Raw genomic sequence first — 20,787 nt, 5'->3', positions numbered from 1 at the left:
CACAGGGACAAAGGCTGCTATGCCCAGAGCCCTTCCAGACCTAGCCCTATGTCCTTCTTCATCTGGCTGCTCATGTATATTCCTTAATACCCTTGATAATAGACTAGTAAGCATAAGTAGAGTTCTTGAGTTCTGTGAGAAATCAAGGCAAATTATCAATCTGACAGGAACCCCTGACCTCTATCAGCAGTACAGTTGGCATCCTGGGACCTGTGACTGCCAACTGTACTGAAAACAGTCTTGTGAGACTGAACCCTAACCTGTGCAGTCTGACGCTGGCTCCAGCTAGTTAGTGTCAGAATTGAATTGAGGAGACCCAGCTGGTGTCTGGTAAGAGCTGGAGAACTTGTTGGTGTGAACATAACCTCATAGGCCTGGTAACAGAAGTGTCATGTGTAAAAATAGTTCTCCTGAAGAAAGAAGAATCTAAAGATGCAAATGCTTCATGAGTGGAACTTAGAGTTGGATTCCCAACAAATTAATGGTTTTATCAATAATGTGCTACATTAATTTATTTATAACTGCCAAACTATAGATTTTCCTAGTCAGCTCTAGGACTTCTGTTTTCAGGAAATGTAAGGATGTTTTAAATCACTCACTACTTTATTTGCTTACCTTTTTCATACGTACAAGCATGCCTTCATCATTTTTAAAATAGAACAGATTTGCTCCAGGCATGGTGGCTCATGCCTGTAATGTTAGCACTCTGGAAGGAGGATCCCTTGAACTCAGGAGTTTGAGAACAGCCTAAGCAAGAGTGAGACTCCATCTCTATTTCATTTATTTACAATATTTTGCATAGTATTCTGTAGAAGGCCTTCCCCCCCCCAAAAAAAACTCACCTCCAGAAAAACTTACTCCTCTATTCTGAGCCAAAAACATCTCAGTGTCACATTTAAACTCTCAGATTGCTCGCTTGATACTGGGAGATTTGAGTCTTGAATAAACATGCAGATATATATTGGAGTTGATAACATTTCAGACTTATTGATCATTAACTCTTTAGAACAGGTCCATTTCTAATGACAGTTAAGAATTTATAAATCTGTAGAAAATGAGAACCAATATTCCATACACATATGCATTATAAAATTAAAATGTCATTAAAAATTTATGAAACCAATAATTTACTCACATTCTACCAAAATACTATGTACTGATTCTTTTACATAATCTCTTTGTGCACGTTTGCATATTCACATGTGGGGATTACCATAGTATAGGCCTAACTTCTTATCTGTACTAATAAGAATAACATCAATCAAATAGGACACACATTGACTGTTTTATAGCTCCAGACACATTTCTACATGGCTTAATTCATTTTATTTTGACAATAAAGCTATTAGTTAGGTAGCGTCATTCTCTCTATTTTATAATTGAGGAAACTAAGGCCAAACTAGCAGAGCTTAGATGCTAGGAAGCTCAGATTTTTACACACGTAGATAGTTCCTGCTTGCTTCTTCAGTGCTTTCTTCATTAAATGACATAAAAATGGCAATACTAACATGGTCTTTGTAAACAGTGTATCATATTCCAATCAGTATATATTCTTTGGTTTCTATCAATTGTCATTAGTAAGTATTTGGGCTCTTTTTGTTTTAAATTTTGCTATTTATGTAATTTATATAGGTTTCTCTCTTTTATTGAATTATATTCTTAAAATAATCCCTGGAATTTAGGTCATTGGAACAAATGCTACAATAATTTTAATTGTCTTACATGTATCACCACGAACTATTGGGTGAAGAAAAAAAAATTGTGATGCAGCTCAATTTACTTCACAAATCTGTCCAAGAAGGAAAGAAAAAAAAAATCTTGAATTTTGCTAACTTCATCATATGTATCACAACCACCATTGGTATGTTGCGTATTTTATCAGGTTTACCTACTTGTTTTAGTTCATTTTCCACATCATATTGTATCTTCTACTCTTTTGTTTTGTTTTGTTTTGTTTTGTTTTGGAGTTTTTTTGTAGACACAGAGTCTCACTTTATCGCCCTTGGTAGAGTGCCATGGCATCACACAGCTCACAGGAACCTACAACTCCTGGGCTTAGGTGATTCTCTTGCTTCAGCCTCCTGAGTAGGTGGGACTACAGGCACCCACCACAATACCTGGCTATTTTTTGTTGCAGTACTGCCAGGGCCGGGTTTGAACCCACCACCCTCAGTATGTGGGGCTGGCGCCCTACCCACTGAGCCACAGGCGCCGCCCTGTATCTTCTACTCTTGTCTATAAGCCTTTTCAGGTATCAGACCCAGAAGCACAGAATTCCACCAATGAGTCACCACCATCACTATGAAGTAGACAAGAAATCGGTTTGGATTTGGAGCCAGGGAATCTGGGTTGATAATCAACCTTGGCTATTGGTTTGGGGCTACTATGTTAATCATGGTCTCAAGAGGATATAGATATCAAAGTAAGTAATTAGAATATTGCACTCAAGAAAGAGAAAAGGTCCTAAGATGTGGGTAGACTCTAAGAAACTATAGGGATGCTACATTAACCTGGGTTAGAACCAAAGAAACTTCCAAGAGATAGTATAGGACCTTTGGCTAGTACCAGTGGGGATCCCTATAAATACAAACATTTCTTACTCTATGATAAAAGGAGTCCAGTGTTATCATTATGCCACTATTTGTCCAGCTAGAGCCCTCAGGAATAGCACCAAGTCAGATGTGAATTTTGGTGAGGGAACAGCATAACCTTGAGCCCATTCATAGCTTTCATCTCTCCTTCCATGTTCAAATTTTCATGGACCAAGTGAGCAAGTCAGCTGGCAAAAGAGATTGACTGATTTATCTACTGGATGAATCCTCTCTTTTACCTTACTATCAAAATCTCTACAATGCCTTCTAATAGACACTGGTGTAAGACGCAGATACCTTCATGGTCAATGTACTTTTCAAGAACTTCATCTGTATACTCTTCTCCAGATTTGCCTGCTGTTTATTTTGTAGTCTTGTTCTTCACAAACCTTGACCAAAATATCAATCTGTTAGTCAATGCCCTTGAATCAGTGCATATCTAAACTTCAGTGCATATATCCTTCTATAAAAAACTAACAGCCAGTGCTGGAGTAGACACAAGAGAAATGGACACTTATACCCTGTTGCTGAGACTGCAAACTGACCTCTGTGGAAAGGAGTGTGGGATACCTCAAAGAACTTAAGTACTTACCCTTCAATCCAGCAATTCAATTTATATGTATTTACCCAAAGGAAGAAAAGATATTTTATTATGAAGACATTTGCAGTCAAATGTTTACAGCAGCACAATTCACAATTGCAAGGATGTGGAAACAACCCAAATGCCCATCAATACATGACTAAATTAATAAAATGTGGTATTTGTACTACTCAGCCATTAAAAAAATAGTGATCTAGTGTCTTTTATAATAACCTGAATGGACAAGGAGAACATTCTTCTAAGTGAAGTAACATAAGAATGAAAAACAAACTCCACATGTACTCAGTGCTAAATTGGAACTAGTCAGTGCAGTGCCTGTGGCTCAAGAGGCTGAGGCACTAGCCACACACACCTGAGCTGGCGGGTTAAAATCCAGGTGTTGTGGCAGGTGCCTATAATTCCAGCTACTTGGGAGGCTGAGGTAGGAGAATGCTTGAGTCCAGGAGTTGGAGCTTGCTATGAGTTGTGATGCCACAGCACTCTATCCAGGGTGACAGCTTGAGGCTCTGTCTCAAAAATAAATAAATAAATTGGAACTAGTCAATCAACACTTATGTGCACCTATGGAAGTAAAACTCAACAGGAATCAAGTAGGTGTGAGAGAGAAGGAGGGGTTGGTTTAATTCACACCTAATGAGTACAATGGTACATTCTGGGTGAAAGGCACATTTATAACTTTGACTTGAAATGTACAGAACAAACTACATAACACAAATGGTGTACCCCTGTAATATTCTGAAATGTAAAAAAAAATATTAAGAACAAGATAAGCTGTAAGTTGCCTACTAGAAATATTTCTCTTGTCATCTCTTTCTACACCACCTGGAGAGGGCTATAGCATAACAATATCTGCTTTATTCTGCTGCCAGTGTATAGTACAGATTCACTTGTTAACTAATCCAGGCTTTTCTCTCTTTGATAATTAACTAAACATTACGTACAAGTGAGATCATGCAATATTTGTCCTTTTATGCTTGGCTTATTTCATGTAAAATGATGTCTCCTATGTTCATCTATGTTGTGAAGAAAGAATCTTGAATGTTCTCACTACAGAGAAATGATAAATGTTCGAGGTGATGTATATGCTCGTGACCCTGATTTTGTTGTTACACAGTGTATATGTGTATCAAAACACCAAGCTACACCCCATACATATACAATTATTATGTGTCACTTAAAAACAAACTAGAACAAAATAAAACAAAAAATAATTACATGACTTTTGGGGACTTTAAAGGTAAAGAAAAGGAAAGAAAGTAGGCAGCAAGTACCCCAGGAGTCAGACTTACATGATAACATTAGTATGAATAAGAAAAGTAGAAAAAAAATTTTACTCAGTTTAGTAACCAAAAACTGAAGAGAAAGGAACAAATGGGAAAAATAATAACTTTAAATGTATTGAATAAAAAATTTTTAAGATCTGAAGAAAAACTTCAATCTGAATATTAAAAACTTTGGGAAAGACACAATTGTAAGAGGGACTTTACCTAAAAAATGCAATCAGTGTAACCTGGTTTCTTGTACCCTCGATAATCCCCAACAATAAAAAAAAAAAAAATCTTTGGGACAGTTCTGGGAAGATACCCAACTGGTAGCATCCTGACCAGAGGGAGAAAAACTGGACAGAATCTGACTCTATGAAGCCAAAGGTGGGGAGCTAAGCCAAGAAAGAAGTTCAGCAAGCTATAACTCCAAGGAAGAGCATTCAAGAAAACAAATTACAGCTTGGCATCTGTAGCTCAGTGAGTAGGGCGCCGGCCACATACACTGAAGCTGGAGGGTTCAAGCCCAGCCCTGGCCTGGCCTACTAAACAACAATGACAATTGCAACAACAAAAAGAAATAGCCAGATGTGGTGGCAGGCACCTGTAGTCCCAGCTACCTGGGAGGCTGAGGCAAGAGAAATGCTTAAGCCCAAGAGTTTGAGGTTATTGTGAGCTGTGATGCCACTACACTCTACTGAGGGTGACAGTGAGACCCTCTCTCAAAAAAAAAAAAAAAGAAAAAGAAAAGAAAACAAATTACATCCTCATCGACTAGAGGACAGTAGGCCCCTCCCCCAAGCAGAAGGCCCACCACAGGCTCGAGGGAGCAGGTAATAAAAGACCTCTCATTTTACCTCACTGGAGAGAGACACTAAACACCAGGTCTCTTTCTCCAGGGAGGTCCCACTTATGAACCTAGACATCACCCTACCAGGCATAATATTGAACAGCTATTTCCCCCCCAACAATTCCAAACTCCCAGTCTATCCTTCCCCCCTTGCATGGTGGTCTGAAGTTCTGCCCCCTGTAAAGTGTAGAGTGTTTGGTCTTTTCCTGAGAGATCTGGGCATAGTATGGACTGTTGACCATTAGGACAGAATCTATGACTAGTGAGGAAGAAAGTGGGTGTGGGAAGAAAGGGACACTCAGCAGGAGGAGCAGTAGTCCCTGGGTTATGAATTTGCCACAAGACCTGAGGGTAAGGTAATGGTCCCCTGACTCCGACACAGTCAAGAAGCCTCCAGGAGTGGACTGAGATCTGCCAGCAGGGGCATGGTCCCCTGACTCCAGCTGGGCTGGCAAACAGAGGTTAGCCAGGTATGGACTAAGACTGGTAAATGAGGACATGGTCCCCTGACTCCAACTGGTCTGGCAAGCAGAGGCTTGCTGGCTGTGGACTGAGACCTGCAGGCAGGAGCATGGTCCCCAGTTCCCACTGGGCCAGTGAGCAGAGAAGCAGACAATAGAGTGAACTGAATCTGGCTGGCGGGGGTATGGATCCCTGGCTCCAATTGTGTTGTTGGAGACCCTTGGATCCTTCTCTGTTGAGCAGGTTTACACTGCCTGAGACAATTTAATTGGAACTCATATCTGGGGCTGTCCACCTGGGGACACTCTAAGGTTGACCTTTGAAGTTCTGTAGCAGAGAAAAACTGATGGGTGAGGGCTGAGCACTGCAGGTGTCTGTATCTCTTCAGAGCTGAGATTTAAACCTAATATTCTGGCTTCTTAGGATAGGGTAGAAGTTGACTAATATCAAAACAGAGCTAACTTGCACTATCTCACCAAGTATGTCCTTAGAGTCTCCAATCAAAACTCTGAAAGGGCACTTCGTAAGGTTGTAGGTGATAAGCCACATTTGCAAAGCCTAGTACTTTGGTAAGGGGCTGATTATCTCTACAACCTGGGTACCCCAATTCAATCTCACCCTACCAGTTTTAATAACCAAAAGGTGGAAAATGAACATGGTGCAGAACCAATGGAAGAACTCTGGCAACATGGATAAACAGAGTAGATCAACCATCTAAGGAATGACAGAAGAAATACAAATGAAGATGCCATGCATAAACAAATGGCTTCACTGTCAGAAATCAAATTCAGAATATGGATGGCAAATAAGATGAATAGAATGGAAAAAAGTTAGAAATTGAAATCCAAATCCAATCTAAAGTTGTCTCAAGAAATTAGTGAATTCAAAGACAAAGATATGGACATAATGAGAAAAGAGTTAGCAGAGCTCAAGGAAACAAAAAGTTAGTCCAAGAGCTCTGAAATACAGTAGAGTCCCTCAGTAATACAGATGATCATGTAAAATAAAGCATCCCTGAAACTGAAGACAAAGATTTTGAACATCTCCAAATGTTCAAAGGGGCAAACAAATGGAGAGCAACAAATGATAATTCCCTGAGAATTGTAGGATCACTCCAAAAAGATCAAACATTCATCTTATAGAAATTCCTGAAGGAGAAGAGGATGGTCCTAAAGGTATAGATGATCTAGTCCAAGAGATGATGGAAGAGAATTTCCCAAGCATTGCAAGAGATACAGAACTTCAGATAGTAGACAGTCTGAGAACCCCAGCAAACTCAATCCAAATAAAGCATCTCCTAGACACATTGTGATTAACTTTGCCAAAGTTAAGATGAAGGAGAAAATTCTGCAAGCAGCCAGAGGTAAGAAAAGCATCACCTTCAAAGAGAGAAATATCAGAATGAAGGCAAAACATTTCAAGCCAGAAGAGGATGGTCATGGACCTTCAATCTCCCAATACAAAACAAGTTTCAGCCCAGGATCTTGTATCCATATCCTGCTAAACTGAGTTTCATTTGTGATGGAGAAATAAAATACTTTAATGACATACACATGTTGAAGAAATTTGCCATAACCAAACCAGCTCTCCAGGATATTCTCACACCCATCCTCCACAATGACCAGTGCAATGCTACCACCAAAGTAAACTCACTCCAAAATTTTTGAACAAAACCCAACTTCCACAGTGGTGAAAGGATTAAAAATATCTACTAGACATCCAAAAAATATGACACCCAAAACACAACCAGGCTTATCAATTCTATCAATTAATGTGAATGGTTTAAATTGTCCTCTAAAAAGGCACAGGCTGGCTGACTGGATATGTAAACTCAGACTGGATATCTGCTCTATACAAGAACCTCACCTTACCTTAAAGGACAACAATATACTCAGAGTGAAGGGATGGACTTCTATAATACAGGCAAATGGAAACCAGAAAAAAGAAGGGGTTGCAATTTTAGTTTTAGATACAATTGGCTTTAAAGCAAAAAACATAAAAAAAAGATAAGGAAGGTCACAAAAAATTTGTCAAGGGAAGCACCCAGCATGAAGAGATTTCAAAAATTAACATTTATGCAACCTACCAGAATGCTCCTCAATTTATAAAGCACACTCTAATGGATATGAACAACTTGATATCTTCCTGCACTATAAGAGTTGGAGATCTTAACACCCCTTTGACAGTTTTGGATAGATCCTCCAAGAAGAAGCTAACCAAAGAAATGCCAGACTTAAACCTGATCCTAGAACAAATGGATTTTACAGACCTCTATAGAACATTTCATCCTAATAATACTGAATGTGCATTCTCCTCATCAGCCCACGGATCATCCTCCAAAACTGATCATATCCTAGGACACAAGTCTAACCTCAGTAAATTTAAAAGAATAGAAATTATTCCCTGTTTGCTCTTGGACCACCATGGAATAAAAGTTGGACTCAACAGTAACAGTAATCTTCATACTCAAACACAGTCATGGAAACTAAATAATCTTAGGCTGAATGATAGCTGGGTCAAAGATGAGATTAAGAAGGAAATCACCAAAATTTGGAACACAATGATAATGAGGACACAAATTATCCAAACCTGTGGGATACTGCAAAGGCAGTCCTAGGAGAGAAATTTATAGCATTGGAAGTCTTCATTAAGAAAACAGAAAGACAGGAAGTTGACAACTTAATGGATTATCTCAAGCAACTGGAAAATGAAGAACATTCTAACCCCAAACCTAGCAGAAGAAAAGAAATAACCAAAAGTAGGGCAGAATTAAATGAAATTGAAAACAAAAGAATCATTCAGAAGATCAATGAAACAAAAAGTTGGTTTTTTGAAAAGATTAGCAAAATTAGCTCAGCACCTGTAGCTCAAGTGACTAAGGAGCCAGCCACATACACCAGAGCTGGCTGGTTTGAATCCAGCCCAGGCCTGCCAAACAACAATGACAATTACAACCAAAAAATAGCCAGGCATTGTGGTGGGTGCCTGTAGTCCCAGCTACTTGGGAGACTAAGGCAAGAGAATTGCTTAAGCCCAGGAGTTGGAGGTTGCTATGAGCTGTGATGCCATGGCACTCTACCCAGTGTGACAGCTTGAGGCTCTGTCTCACAAAAACAACAAAAAAATTAACAAAGTTGATAAACCTTTGGCCAATGCAACTAGAAACAGAAAGTAAAATAGCTAATATCATCTATCAGAAACAATAAAGGAGAAATAACCACAGACACATCAGAAATTCAAAAAATCCTCAATGATTACTACAAAAAAACTCTATTCCCAGAAATACGAAAATCTGAAGGAAATGGACCAATACCTGGACCAATACACCACCTTCCTAGACTCAATCAGAAAGAATTAGAAATCTTGAATAGATCTAAATCAATCACTGAAATAGCATCAACTATACAAAATCTCCCAAAAAACAAAAATCAGGGACCAGATGGCTTCCCATATGAATTCTATCAAACCTTTCAAGAGGAACTAGCACCTATATTATATAAACTTTTCCAAAGCATAGATAAAGAAGGAATACTTCCCAACACATTCTAGGAAGTAAATATCACCCTAGTCCCCAAACCAGAAAAGAACCCAACGGAGAATGAAAATTATAGGCCAATATCATTAATGAATATCAATGCAAAAATATTCAATAAGATCATAGCAAAAAGAATTTGACAACACATCAAAAAAATTATACACCATGATCAAATTGGTTTTATTCCAGGGTTACAGGTTGGTTCAACATACCCAAATCTATATATATAATACATCACATCACTATAATAAAAAAACAAAGACCATATGATTCCCTCAATTGATGCAGAAAAAGCCTTTGATAATATCAAGCATCCTTTCATGATCAGAACACTTAAGAAAATAGGTATGGAAGAGAAATTTCTTAAACTGATAGAGGCCATCTAAAGCAAACCCACAGCCAATAACGTATTGAATGGAATAAAATTGAAGACATTTACACTCAGGTCAGGAACTAGGCAGGGATGCCCATTGTTTCCACAGCTATTCAACATAGTAATGGAAGTCTTAGCTATTGCAATCAGGAAATAAAAGGCAATCAAGGGCATCCAAATAGGGTCAGAGGAGATCACACTCTCACTCTTCACTAATAATATGATCCTATACCTGGAAAATCCCAGGGACTCAACTTCAAAACTCTTAGAAGTGATCAAGGAATATAGCAGCATCTCTGGATACAAAATCAATACTTACAATTCAGTAGGTTTTATATATGCCAACATAAACTAAAAATATAGTCAAGGACTCTATTCTTTTTATAGTAGTGACAAAGAATATGAAATATCTGGGAATTTACCTAACAAAGGACATGAAAGATCTCTACAAAGAAAACTATGAAACTCTGAGAATAGAAATAGCTGAAGATGTTAACAAATGGAAAAACATACCATGCTCATAGTGGGAAGAATCAACATTGTTAAAATGTCCATACTACCCAAAGCAATTTACAGATTTGATGCAATCCCTATTAAAGCACTATGATCATACTTTAAAGAGCTTGAAAAAATAGTGCTTCATTTTATATGGAATCAGAAAAAACCTCAAATAGCAAATACATTACTAAGAAACAAAAACAAATCAGGAGTTATGACATTACTAGACTTCAGTCTATACTGTAAATCTATAGTGATCAAAACAGCATGGTACTGGCACAAAAACAGAGAGGTAGATGTATGGAACAGAATAGAGAACCAAGAGATGAACCCAGCTGCTTATCATCATTTGATCTTTGATAAGCTTATCAAAAACTTTCTGTGGGGGAAAAGATTCACTATTTAACAAATGGTGCTGGGTGAACTTGTTGCCACCTGGAGAAGACTAAAACTGGAACCCCATCTTTCACCATTAAAAAAAAATTGATTCTCACTAGATAAAAGATTTAAACTTAAGACATGAAACTATAAAGTTACCAGAAGAGAGTACAAGGAAAACACTTGAGGAAATCAGCCTAGGAGAATATTTTATGAGGAGGAACCCTACGACAATTTAAGCAACACCAAAAATACATTACTGGGATCTGATAAAACTAAAAAGCTTTTGGACAGCCAAGAGAACAGTAAATAAAGCAAACATACAACATTCAGAATGGAAGAAGAATTTTGCAGGTTATGCTTCCAACAAAGGTCTAATAACTAGAATCTACAGAGAACTCAAACTAATCAATAAGAAATGAACAAAAACCCCATTTCCAGGTAGGGAAGAGACTTGAACAGAAATTTCTCTGATGAAGACAGGCACATGGCCTACACACACATGAAAAATGCTCATCATCCTTAATCATCAGAGAAATGTGAATTAAAACCACTTTGAGATATCATCTAACTTCAGTAAGATTGGCCCACATCACCAAATCCCAAAACTACAGATGTTGGCATGGATACCGAGGGAAGGGAACACTTCTACACTGCTGGTGGGAATGCAAGCTAATTTGACCATTTTGGAAAGAAGTTTGGAGAATACTCAAGGAACTAAAAGTAGGCCTACCATTCGATCCTACAACTCCCCTACTGGGATATACCCAGATGATCAAAAATTGTTTTACAACAAAGACATTTGCACCAGAATGTTTATTGCAGCCCAATTCATCATCTCCAAGACAGGAAAACAGCCCAAGCACCCATCGACCCATGACTGGATTAACAAATCATAGTATATATACACTATGGAATACTATGCAGCCATAAAAAATACGGAGACTTCACATCTTTTATGTTTACCTGGATGGAGCTGGGACATATTCTTCTTAGTAAAGTATCTCAAGAATGGGGAAAAAAGTATCCAAATGTACTCAATACTACTATGGAATCAATATATAATCACCTGCACATTCATGTGTATAGTAAAACATAACTATAGTCTAGAAAGTAAAAAGGATGAGGAGAGAGAGGGGAGGGGAGGGCACAGGTGAGAAGAGGGAGGGTATTTGGGGAGACCTCACCTAATGTGATGTGATGCAATAGTACATTTCAAAACTATTAAGAAAAGAGTATAATTGTAATGAATGTGTTACTTAGTTCAATGTAAGCATTTCACATTGTATATCAAATCAGTACACTGAACCCCATAAATGGATCAATGTACGCAGTTATGATTTAATTAAAAATATATAAAAATTTAAAAAAGACTCTTAAAAACTTTACCTGACTCCTTGGAAAGGTGAATTAAAAATCGCTGGAGTTCAGATACCCTGTTATTTTCTGTTACCCACACACGGTTTTGTTTAAGCTCAGTAGTCAAGTTTTTAGTGTCCCCCAAGAAAGCAAAAGGGAGAGGCAGGAGGATCTCTGAAAAGGATCCTCTGGACCTCAAGACTGGGTGTCGATTCAGGACTGGAGTTTATTCAGGAATAGCATTATTGTTTCTATTCTTCAAATTTAGACTTTTCAGGGCTGTCACTATGTTTGCTCCACCAGATTAAAATCATGACAAATTCCCTTCTTACTTTCCAAAACAACATCTTATTGGAACTCTAATTGACATTAAACCACATTTTTAAATTAATGTAAGAAGAATTTTCATTTTTGCAGGATGGAGCATTGACATTTTGCAGGATGGAGACCTCTGTGTGGATAAATAACAGCAGAGGAGCAGAGCTCAGGGTCTGGAATCACCTCGTGAAATAAATACCTGCTTGGGTCTTGACTCCTCACTTAATAACCATGTGCCTTTTGGTCAACAAACCCACCTGTTGTCTTCATCTGTAAAGTGAGATAACACCCATCTTAAAGGGTTTCTATGGAGAATTAAGTAATGAGAAATGGTGTAAAGTACTCAGTACAATACATAGCACAAACATTAGGAATTATGCCTCTCTCTATATGCAGATAGATCTTTTATTCCTTTAAAAAAGATTTCTGGTTTTCTTCACATGGCCTTTGATTATTATTTGGAGTACAGGCTGCACTGCTTGTAACAGACCAAAAATACAGTGGATCAAAGGAGATGAAGTGTGGACAGATTGAAGGGGCATCTATGCTATAGAAGGTTATTAACCACCAATGGTAAGGCAATCACTACTGACATGCAGTAGATGTCAATTTGTTTATTGGCAAATAACCCCCTATTTGAAATAAAATGAATTGAGATGAGACCACCACCTCTTAGTCCCTGGGGAAAGTCCCTTGGCCTTTGTTTATTTAGATTATACGACAATACTACATATTACACCCCCATATCTTACATCTACTCTGGGGTTCTCACTCCCATTGCCCGTGCATTTTCTTAATTCAAGGTCCAAAAACAATGAGATTTGGGCTTCCAAAGAAGAAGTAAATGGAGAAGGAGAAAATATATGGTCTCCACATTTATAGCAAGATATATAGTAAGATTGTTAATCACTTTAACAATATCATCATCACCATAATCATTAACATTTGCATTCCTTACCATCATCATCATAAGCCAATTAAACATTTTTAGACCACATTTCTGATATCAAGAAAGGAAAATAAAGACAAAGATGATGAAATTAAATGGGATAAAATTATTATCACCTTAATTAAAATTCCATTTGGAGCCACATTCACAATTTTTTTTTAGATGAGAAATGCCATTTTCTCTTTTCTAAAATGAAATTAAATCTAACTCTGTATCCCCTTTTCTCTAGGGCATGAGATTTATTCTTGGCCTTTAGGAAGCAACTCCCTACCAAAGATAATTCAAGATCCCTTAGGCAGGGATCTCACATTCATGATTTTGAATTATAGTTAATGGTGAACCTTGAAAAAATTGTCAAATAAAGGTTCTGAGTGGGAAAAACACTAGGTCAATGATTTCTTTTGTTTAGAAAGAAAAGGAGTGTATTTATAGAATAGTTACATAGAACTATTGAACTATTCAACTACTCTAATTCTATATCTTATAGTATCAATATTTATTTACTGATGAGTATTTTTTGATAAAAAACAGAGGATTTCATATGTTTTCTACAGCTAGACTCTGCATGTTAGCAATATAAAGCATTTTTTGTTAGAACATTTAGGGAATTGTCCATTAAAAGTTGTAAATTATGTTTCATAAACAGTTGGAAATGTTTACACCATTGTAATAATTGACCTCATCCATCTTGTTATAACTAATACTGTAGGCATATAAAAATTGAGTGGGGCCCCTGGACAGTTAGAAAGTACCCATTGGACTTACTCCTTGCAAAAAAAATGGAAAATTGTGCATTCAAATTCTAAAAGATTTATTTCAGCACAGCATAACAGTTTGTTCTAACACAGTTGGGTTGTTTGTTTGTTTGTTTGTTTGTTTTGAGACAGTGTCTCATTCTGTTACCCTGAGTAGAGTGCTGTGGCATCATAGCTTACAATAACCTCAAACTCTTGGGCTCAAGTGATTCTCTTACAAGCCTCCTGAGTAGCTAGGACTACAGGTGGCTGCCACAACGCTCAGCTTGACACAGTTGTTGATATAGGCCCCCAACACTACATGCATGTGGTGTTGTAACAGAGGTCATGCTTAGTAGACACCAGAATAAACATATCAAAATTACAAAACAAAACAGCAAAACAATTCAGAGGCTTAACAAGATACACAGAAGAGGAAATATGGCAGTAAACTTCTTTTCACCTACAGAAAAGTCATGTAGATGTAAGCTGACTTGCAATATCCACTATTTTTCTGCAATATCCACTATTTTTTAACCTCTAATAATCCAATGAGGAATTTTGGACTGAAAATACAGGCAAAGATTATCCTGTTTAAAGAAATACATATTTGAACATGAGGAAAGAAATATGAAAACTGCATATGTAACTAAAGAGCTTAGGTTTTCTTTTTTTAAGTGAAAGCTAAAGCAGATTTAATAAAGACATGCTTAATTTTTTATGGATTTTTTAAAATTAGTAATGGAGACTATATTAGTCAGAGTTCCCCAGAGAAACAGAACCAATAGAATGTCTATGTACATTTGTGTATATACACAGGTACATATACATACATATACATATTTACAGGCATGAAGAAATAGAGAAAAAATTATTTTAAAGAACTGGCTCACACACTTTGGGGACATCCTAAGTCTGTAGGGCCGGCTGGAGACCCAGAAAACACTGATATTGCAACTCAAGCCTGAAGGCAGACTGCACGAATTTCTTCTTCTTTGGAAGAAGTCTGTTATCTCTTACAACCTTCCACTGATCAGGGTAGGCCACCCACATCATGGAGAGTAATCTACACCACTCAGAGTCTATTGTTTTAAATAGTAATCTTGTCTAAAAAAAATACCTCTATAGTAATGTTCAGATTGGTATTTGACCAAATACCTGGGCACTATGGCCTAATAAAATAGACATATTAAAATTAGCCATTATAGAAACTAAGTAGCTCCTAGAAATAGGCAAGATTTTATTTATTTTTACAACTTAATCAAAGATTCTCACTTTTACTTTTTACTATATTTTCAGGAAAAAATTTGAAATAATCTATGACTTGCCAATAAACCTTAACACATTCCTGCGTCAGAATTGTCAGTAAGTTGTTAATACATGAGTCGAAAAAATAGTTTCATTTTCATCATAATTAGCATATTAATGTTATCATTTTCAAAATCATTGTTATTTATCCTGGCAAGCCCTCTCCTACCAAGCAGCTGTGAGTCCCGTGATTCCCACACTCTTCCCGTCCGTACCATTGTTCTATGAGTCATATCCCTAAATTTCCCCCCAGTACAAACATACTGGCTGCTTAGAAACTTGCTCCAACTGAAACTCTCTAAAGTAACGACTCAAAGTTTTGTATCCTGTATGAGGAATACATTTCTCTCTTGTGCTCTCTCTCTCACTCTCATTCTCTCTCTCACACACACAAACACACACATACACAAGTGACTCGCTCTGCCATGCATAGTCCCCTATGAAATTTTCTATCCTAGCCCATTTTTAAATGCTTTCTGCATCCTTTAAATTGATTTAAGAATCCACTTATGGCAGATGGCATGAAATATATAGAAAACACTGCTCTTAGTTAAGCAGTTCTGCAACATCTGCTCAGGGCCAGGTGTGGTGACTCATGCCTGTAATCCTAGCACTCTGGGAGGCAGCAGGTGGATTGCTTGAGTTCAGGAGTTCAAGACCAACCTCAGCAAAAGCAAGACCCCCCTCTCAACTAAAAATAGAAAAAGTAGCAGGACATAGTGGCAAATGCCTATATTTCTAGCTACTCAGGAGGCTGATGCAAGAGGATTGATTGCTTAAGTCCAAGAGTTTGAGGTTGCTATGAGATATGATGTCACCATGGCACTCTAGCCAGGGTGAGTGAGAGTGTGTCAAAAAAAGAAAGAAAGAAAGAAAGAAAGAGAAAAGGAAGGAAGAAAGAAAGAAGGACATAAAAACACCTGTTCAGGACAGCAGGAGGGCAGCAAGCAACAGCCTGAAAAAGTAATAGCATCATCTCCATCGGGGTCTGGACAATTCAGAACAAAAAGGCATATGAGAAGGAATAAGTGTACTCTAAAATAACACTTCTCACAGAGACCCATACACATTTCTGCCATGGTGTCGTCTTCCTCCTGTACACGTATCTGATCTAATGAGGATGTACATATGGGTACTTAAGGGAAGAGTCATATCTTGATGTGCTTGCATTGCTAGAAATAATGATTTACTAAGCTTAAAACCAATATTCAATTGTTAGTTGTAAGTAGGTTAGGAATTGAATTAAGAAAATGATTGCAGATGATAAGTGAAAGGGAACAGAGACAGTAGAGAAGTGGATCAGAGAAACCCAAAGCCTGGTGAAAAATGCACTGCAGGAGGCCTGGCCTCTTTAAGACTCTCCAGACTTTGCTGTAACTTCACCCCCTGCCCCATGGCAACTCTGCTGTGCTGTGAGGTAACTAAGCAGGCAAAGCTGTCCTGGGCTGGTGGGGCTGCCCTCTCAGGGAAAGTGAATGCTTTCAGGGAGTTAGGGAATGCAGAATGTTTAAAATCTCATAAACAGAGAAAGAATCACTCAGGACAAGATAAGGGGAAAAATAGCTCTTTTCTTCTGTCACGGTGTTATGGTCAGAAGTGTCAGTTGTCAGAGCACAAGGCTTCTTGAGGGTCAGTTGCTACTCCTGTGATTTGTGTGTCTGGACTAATGGGGCACACATATGTTTTGACATCCTGCTCCTGGACTGTGTTCCCCATCCTATGATCTATTTGTGTTAAGATCGTAAATAACTTAGAGCAATAATAGTAAAAGGTAAATCAGTCTAATTAAGGTACTTAGTTAAAGACATAGTTTGGTGAGAAAATACAAGCTCAGCAAGAACCATGACATACTTGTTAGCCGTCCTTCATTAGATTGATGATTAAAACAATGGTGTATGCGCTAAAGATGGAGCTAGCGTGGAGCTAGAGGCTGCCCACTGGTCCTCCCGGTTGAAAGCAGACAGACTTCTGACGCAGCTGTTCCTTTAAAACACTTCCCCTTGTGTTTGACTTTTTATTCTTTCCCTCATCCTCTGGTCTCTGCCAGCCCCTGGGAGGGAACTCAGGGCATAGTTTGGGGGTGGTCCCCAACAATCTAATATTGACATTATAGCTCAGAAGAATCAGAGTCGCAACTGAGCTGCAAAGAAATCATTCTCTCGCTGTAAAATCCTCTTAAGCAAAGAGGAAGCAGCTTCTCTCCACCAGTACATTATCTTTTGCAATTCACTCTTTCACTTTGAAGGAGCTGGAGGAAGGCCAGCCCACAGGCAAGGAAAGATGTGAGTCATTCAGAGTCTGCCTGGCTGAGAAAAAGAGAGCAGGAGGCACCGTTCATGTGGTAGCCGTTGTTATGCCATTTTGCACTGTGGTTCCGAAGTAGGGAACGCTTTGTAGAGGTGAAGGAATCCCGAGGCGAGTGTCGCCTGCCCCCATCAGTGTCCTCCGGTGTCCAGTAGGCTGCGGTCTTTCCCCAGAACCTTCCACATGGCTCCCTTCACGTCTTTGTTCCTCAGCGTGTAGATGAAGGGATTCAGAGTAGGGGTCACGAGGCAGTAGAAAAGAGTGAGGAACTTGCCCTGGTCCTGGCTCGCCACGTTCCCAGGCTGCATGTACATGTAGATGATGGCGCTGTAGAAGAGGGACACGACGGCCATGTGGGAGGAGCAGGTGTTGAAGGCCTTTCGCCTGCCAGCAGCAGACTTAATGCGCAGCACCGCAGCGGCGATGTAGCCGTAGGACACCAGAATCATGGTGAGAGGCACGAGGACGATGGGGATGGCCAGGAAGAAAGCCAGCCCTTCCACCCGGCTGCTGTCCACGCAGGAAATGCGGATGATAGCCGGCATCTCACACACAAAGTGGTTGATGCCGCGGCGACAGCACCGGCCCAGAGACATGGTCAGGGGCGACATCAGGATGGAATTGGCAATCCCGCTGAGCCAGGCAAAGGCCGCCAGCTGCAGGCACAGCTGCGGGTGCATGATGGTCATGTAGTGCAGTGGCTTGCAGACGGCCACAAAGCGGTCGTAGGCCATGACCGAGAGGAGAATGCACTCGATCCCCCCCACAGACAGGAAAGCAAAGAGTTGGATGACGCACCCCACGTACGTGATGGTTTTGCGAGGACCCCAGAGGTTGACCAGCATCTGGGGGATGCTGCTGGTGGTGTAGCAGAGGTCAAGGAGGGACAGGTTGCTGAGGAAGAAGTACATGGGCGTGTGCAGCACAGGGTCCACCAGGGAGAGGCAGATGATGGTGGAGTTGCCAGTAACAGCCAGAAAGTAAAAGACTAGGTTGACAACAAACAGGACAGTTTCCAGCTTGGGCCGGTCAGAGAACCCGAGCAGAATGAAGTCTTCTTCACAGCTGTCATTGATCCTCTCCATGGCCCTGGGTTGGGTATACCTAGAGAGGTTCACATGTGTGCTGTAATCAGAAATGGGACACACTGTTTTGTCACCTTAATGGACACGATTCATTGCACTAGCCACGTTTTTTTGCTTGTTTTGTTTTGTTTTAAGGCAGAGTCTCATTCTGTCCCAATGGGTAGAGTGCTGTCCTGTCACAGCTCACAGCAACCTCAAACTCAGGCTCAAGCCACTCTCTTGCCTCAGACTCCTGAGTAGCTGAGACTACAGGTGCTGGCCACCACACCTGGCTACTTTTTTCTATTTATTTTTCAGTAGAGATGGAGTTGGCTCTTAGGCTGGTCTCCAACTCCTGAGCTCAGGCAATCCACCCGCCTCAGCCTCCAACAGTTCTAGCCATTTTTTTTAACAAGTTTGTTTTGACTGCTGATTGCTCAGACTTGTAGAGCAAGATGTCAAGTAAAGATTTTTGTCTGTAAAGGATCGGAATTTTAACTTTTTCTTCAATTGCACTCTGGTCTAGTCAACTGGCTAGATATGTAAAAAATATGAAATTATTTTAAACCCTTTTTTGGTACTTTCAGAAATTAAGTAATGTAAAAAAACAAACTTTTATCAGACTCTAACATTGAACCAATTTCTCTCCTACCTGATAAAATCTCCTAAAATTTGTAGGACAATAGCTTCAATTAAAACAATTAACTTTCACATTTCCACATTTCACATTTGTGTGTTTCAAAGTTTATAAATTGATTGAGTAAAAAGATGTCATGACTTACTCTGTGCTATGAACAGAATTTGGACAGGAATGACACACAACATCTAGTTATCAGTTACTCGTAATACCTATACGTTTTCAGAGAAGTAACAGCCTAGAACCCTTGAAAATAACTCATCCGTGAATTCACTTGCCTCTGAATTGTTGAACGATTTGATCCAATCTCATGACTCAATGATTAGGGTGGCATTATTAGAGACACCAAAAGCAGCTTTGATTTTGCAAAGATGAAAGGATTTTTGACCTGCCATGACCACTCACAAAAGAGCAGAAATATAAGGAAGACTGTTTTGTGTGTTTGAGGTCTATATAATACTACGCCCAGAGGTCAACTACTTGGAATAATCAGAATCATTATGGAGGATTATTTTTGCAGTAGGTATATTTTCTGATGTGCATTGGTTCAATGAGACCAAACTAAATATTTACATTATTGAATAGATACCAATCAAATGTTTGAGAACATAGAATTCCCCTAGAATTAAGAAATTAACAGGAGAAAAATATTTTTACATGTTGACAATTAAATGTTGATTGTATAAATATAATTTCCTATTATAAAGTCCTTTTGGCTTGAAGGACTCACCTGCTGAAGAAGTTAAGATATAATGTGAATAAAGGGTCTGTAAATGCACCCCCATGATTTTCTGCAGCTTTGTTGTCCAGATGCCAGATGTGTCCATTTGTGGTCTAATTAGAGGGGTGATCAACCCTAAACTCAGAAAAGAGTAGTGTTTGCCAGGGAGGCATATACTGTATGATGAACAATTAGAACTGGAGGTGGGTTTTTTGTTTGTTTGTTTGTTTTATTAAGAGAGAGTCTCACTTTGTTGTCCTGGGTGGAGTGCCATGGCGTCACAGCTCATAGCAACCTCAAATTCTTGGGCTTAAGGGATTCTCTTGTCTCAGCCTCCCAAGTAAACCAGGCTATTTTTGTTGTTGTTGTTGTTGTTGTTGTTGTTGTTGTTGTTGTTTTAGCAGGCCCAGGCTGTATTCAAACCCACCATCCCTCGTGCATGTGACTGGCGCCCTATCCACTGAGCTATTGGCCCTGCCCAGAACTGGAGTTTTGTAAAGAACAGTCAACTTGATTGTTATAGACAAACCAGTTTAAGAGATGACTTAGAAACTGAGTTTGTGATGAGCACAGCATACTTAGATCTCAATCTGAGAATGCTAGAACTAAACTAGATGAGCATGAACGGGAGCTTGGAAATTATAACGTGAACTCAAAGAGCCATTTATTCAAGTCATCCTGTACTCATCACCTCTGTTTACTAACTGCTCTGTCCCAGACCTGGGGCTTGGTATCTTAAAAAAAAATAACCCAAACTCCGTGATCTCAAGACAATCACATAGTTGCCTGTATGGAAATTAGAAAAGGGGGATTGGGAGATTAAGAATTCCCATGTGTATTTTC

General features: G+C 39.1%; 1 protein-coding gene across 1 annotated transcript; it reads right to left on the bottom strand.

Moving 5' to 3' along the window:
• Nucleotides 1-17,653: 17,653 nt before the first annotated feature.
• Nucleotides 17,654-18,607, bottom strand: LOC100949215 (putative olfactory receptor 2W6). Its single transcript, XM_003803488.1, has one exon. It carries the CDS (start codon nt 18,605-18,607, stop codon nt 17,654-17,656), a length of 954 nt encoding a protein of 317 aa, XP_003803536.1.
• Between the last annotated feature and the right edge of the window lie 2,180 nt (nt 18,608-20,787).

This window comes from Otolemur garnettii, unplaced genomic scaffold (genome assembly GCF_000181295.1).
Source record: "Otolemur garnettii isolate 467f Iridium unplaced genomic scaffold, OtoGar3 scaffold00313, whole genome shotgun sequence".
Lineage (NCBI taxonomy): Eukaryota > Metazoa > Chordata > Mammalia > Primates > Galagidae > Otolemur > Otolemur garnettii.
Note: the sequence above shows the minus strand (reverse complement) of the source record. Positions and strands in the feature narration are given on the sequence as shown.

Coding starts and splice junctions, on each gene's coding strand:
- LOC100949215 (XM_003803488.1), bottom strand. CDS start 18,607: ATGGAGAGGATCAATGACAGCTGTGAAGAAGACTTCATTCTGCTCGGG.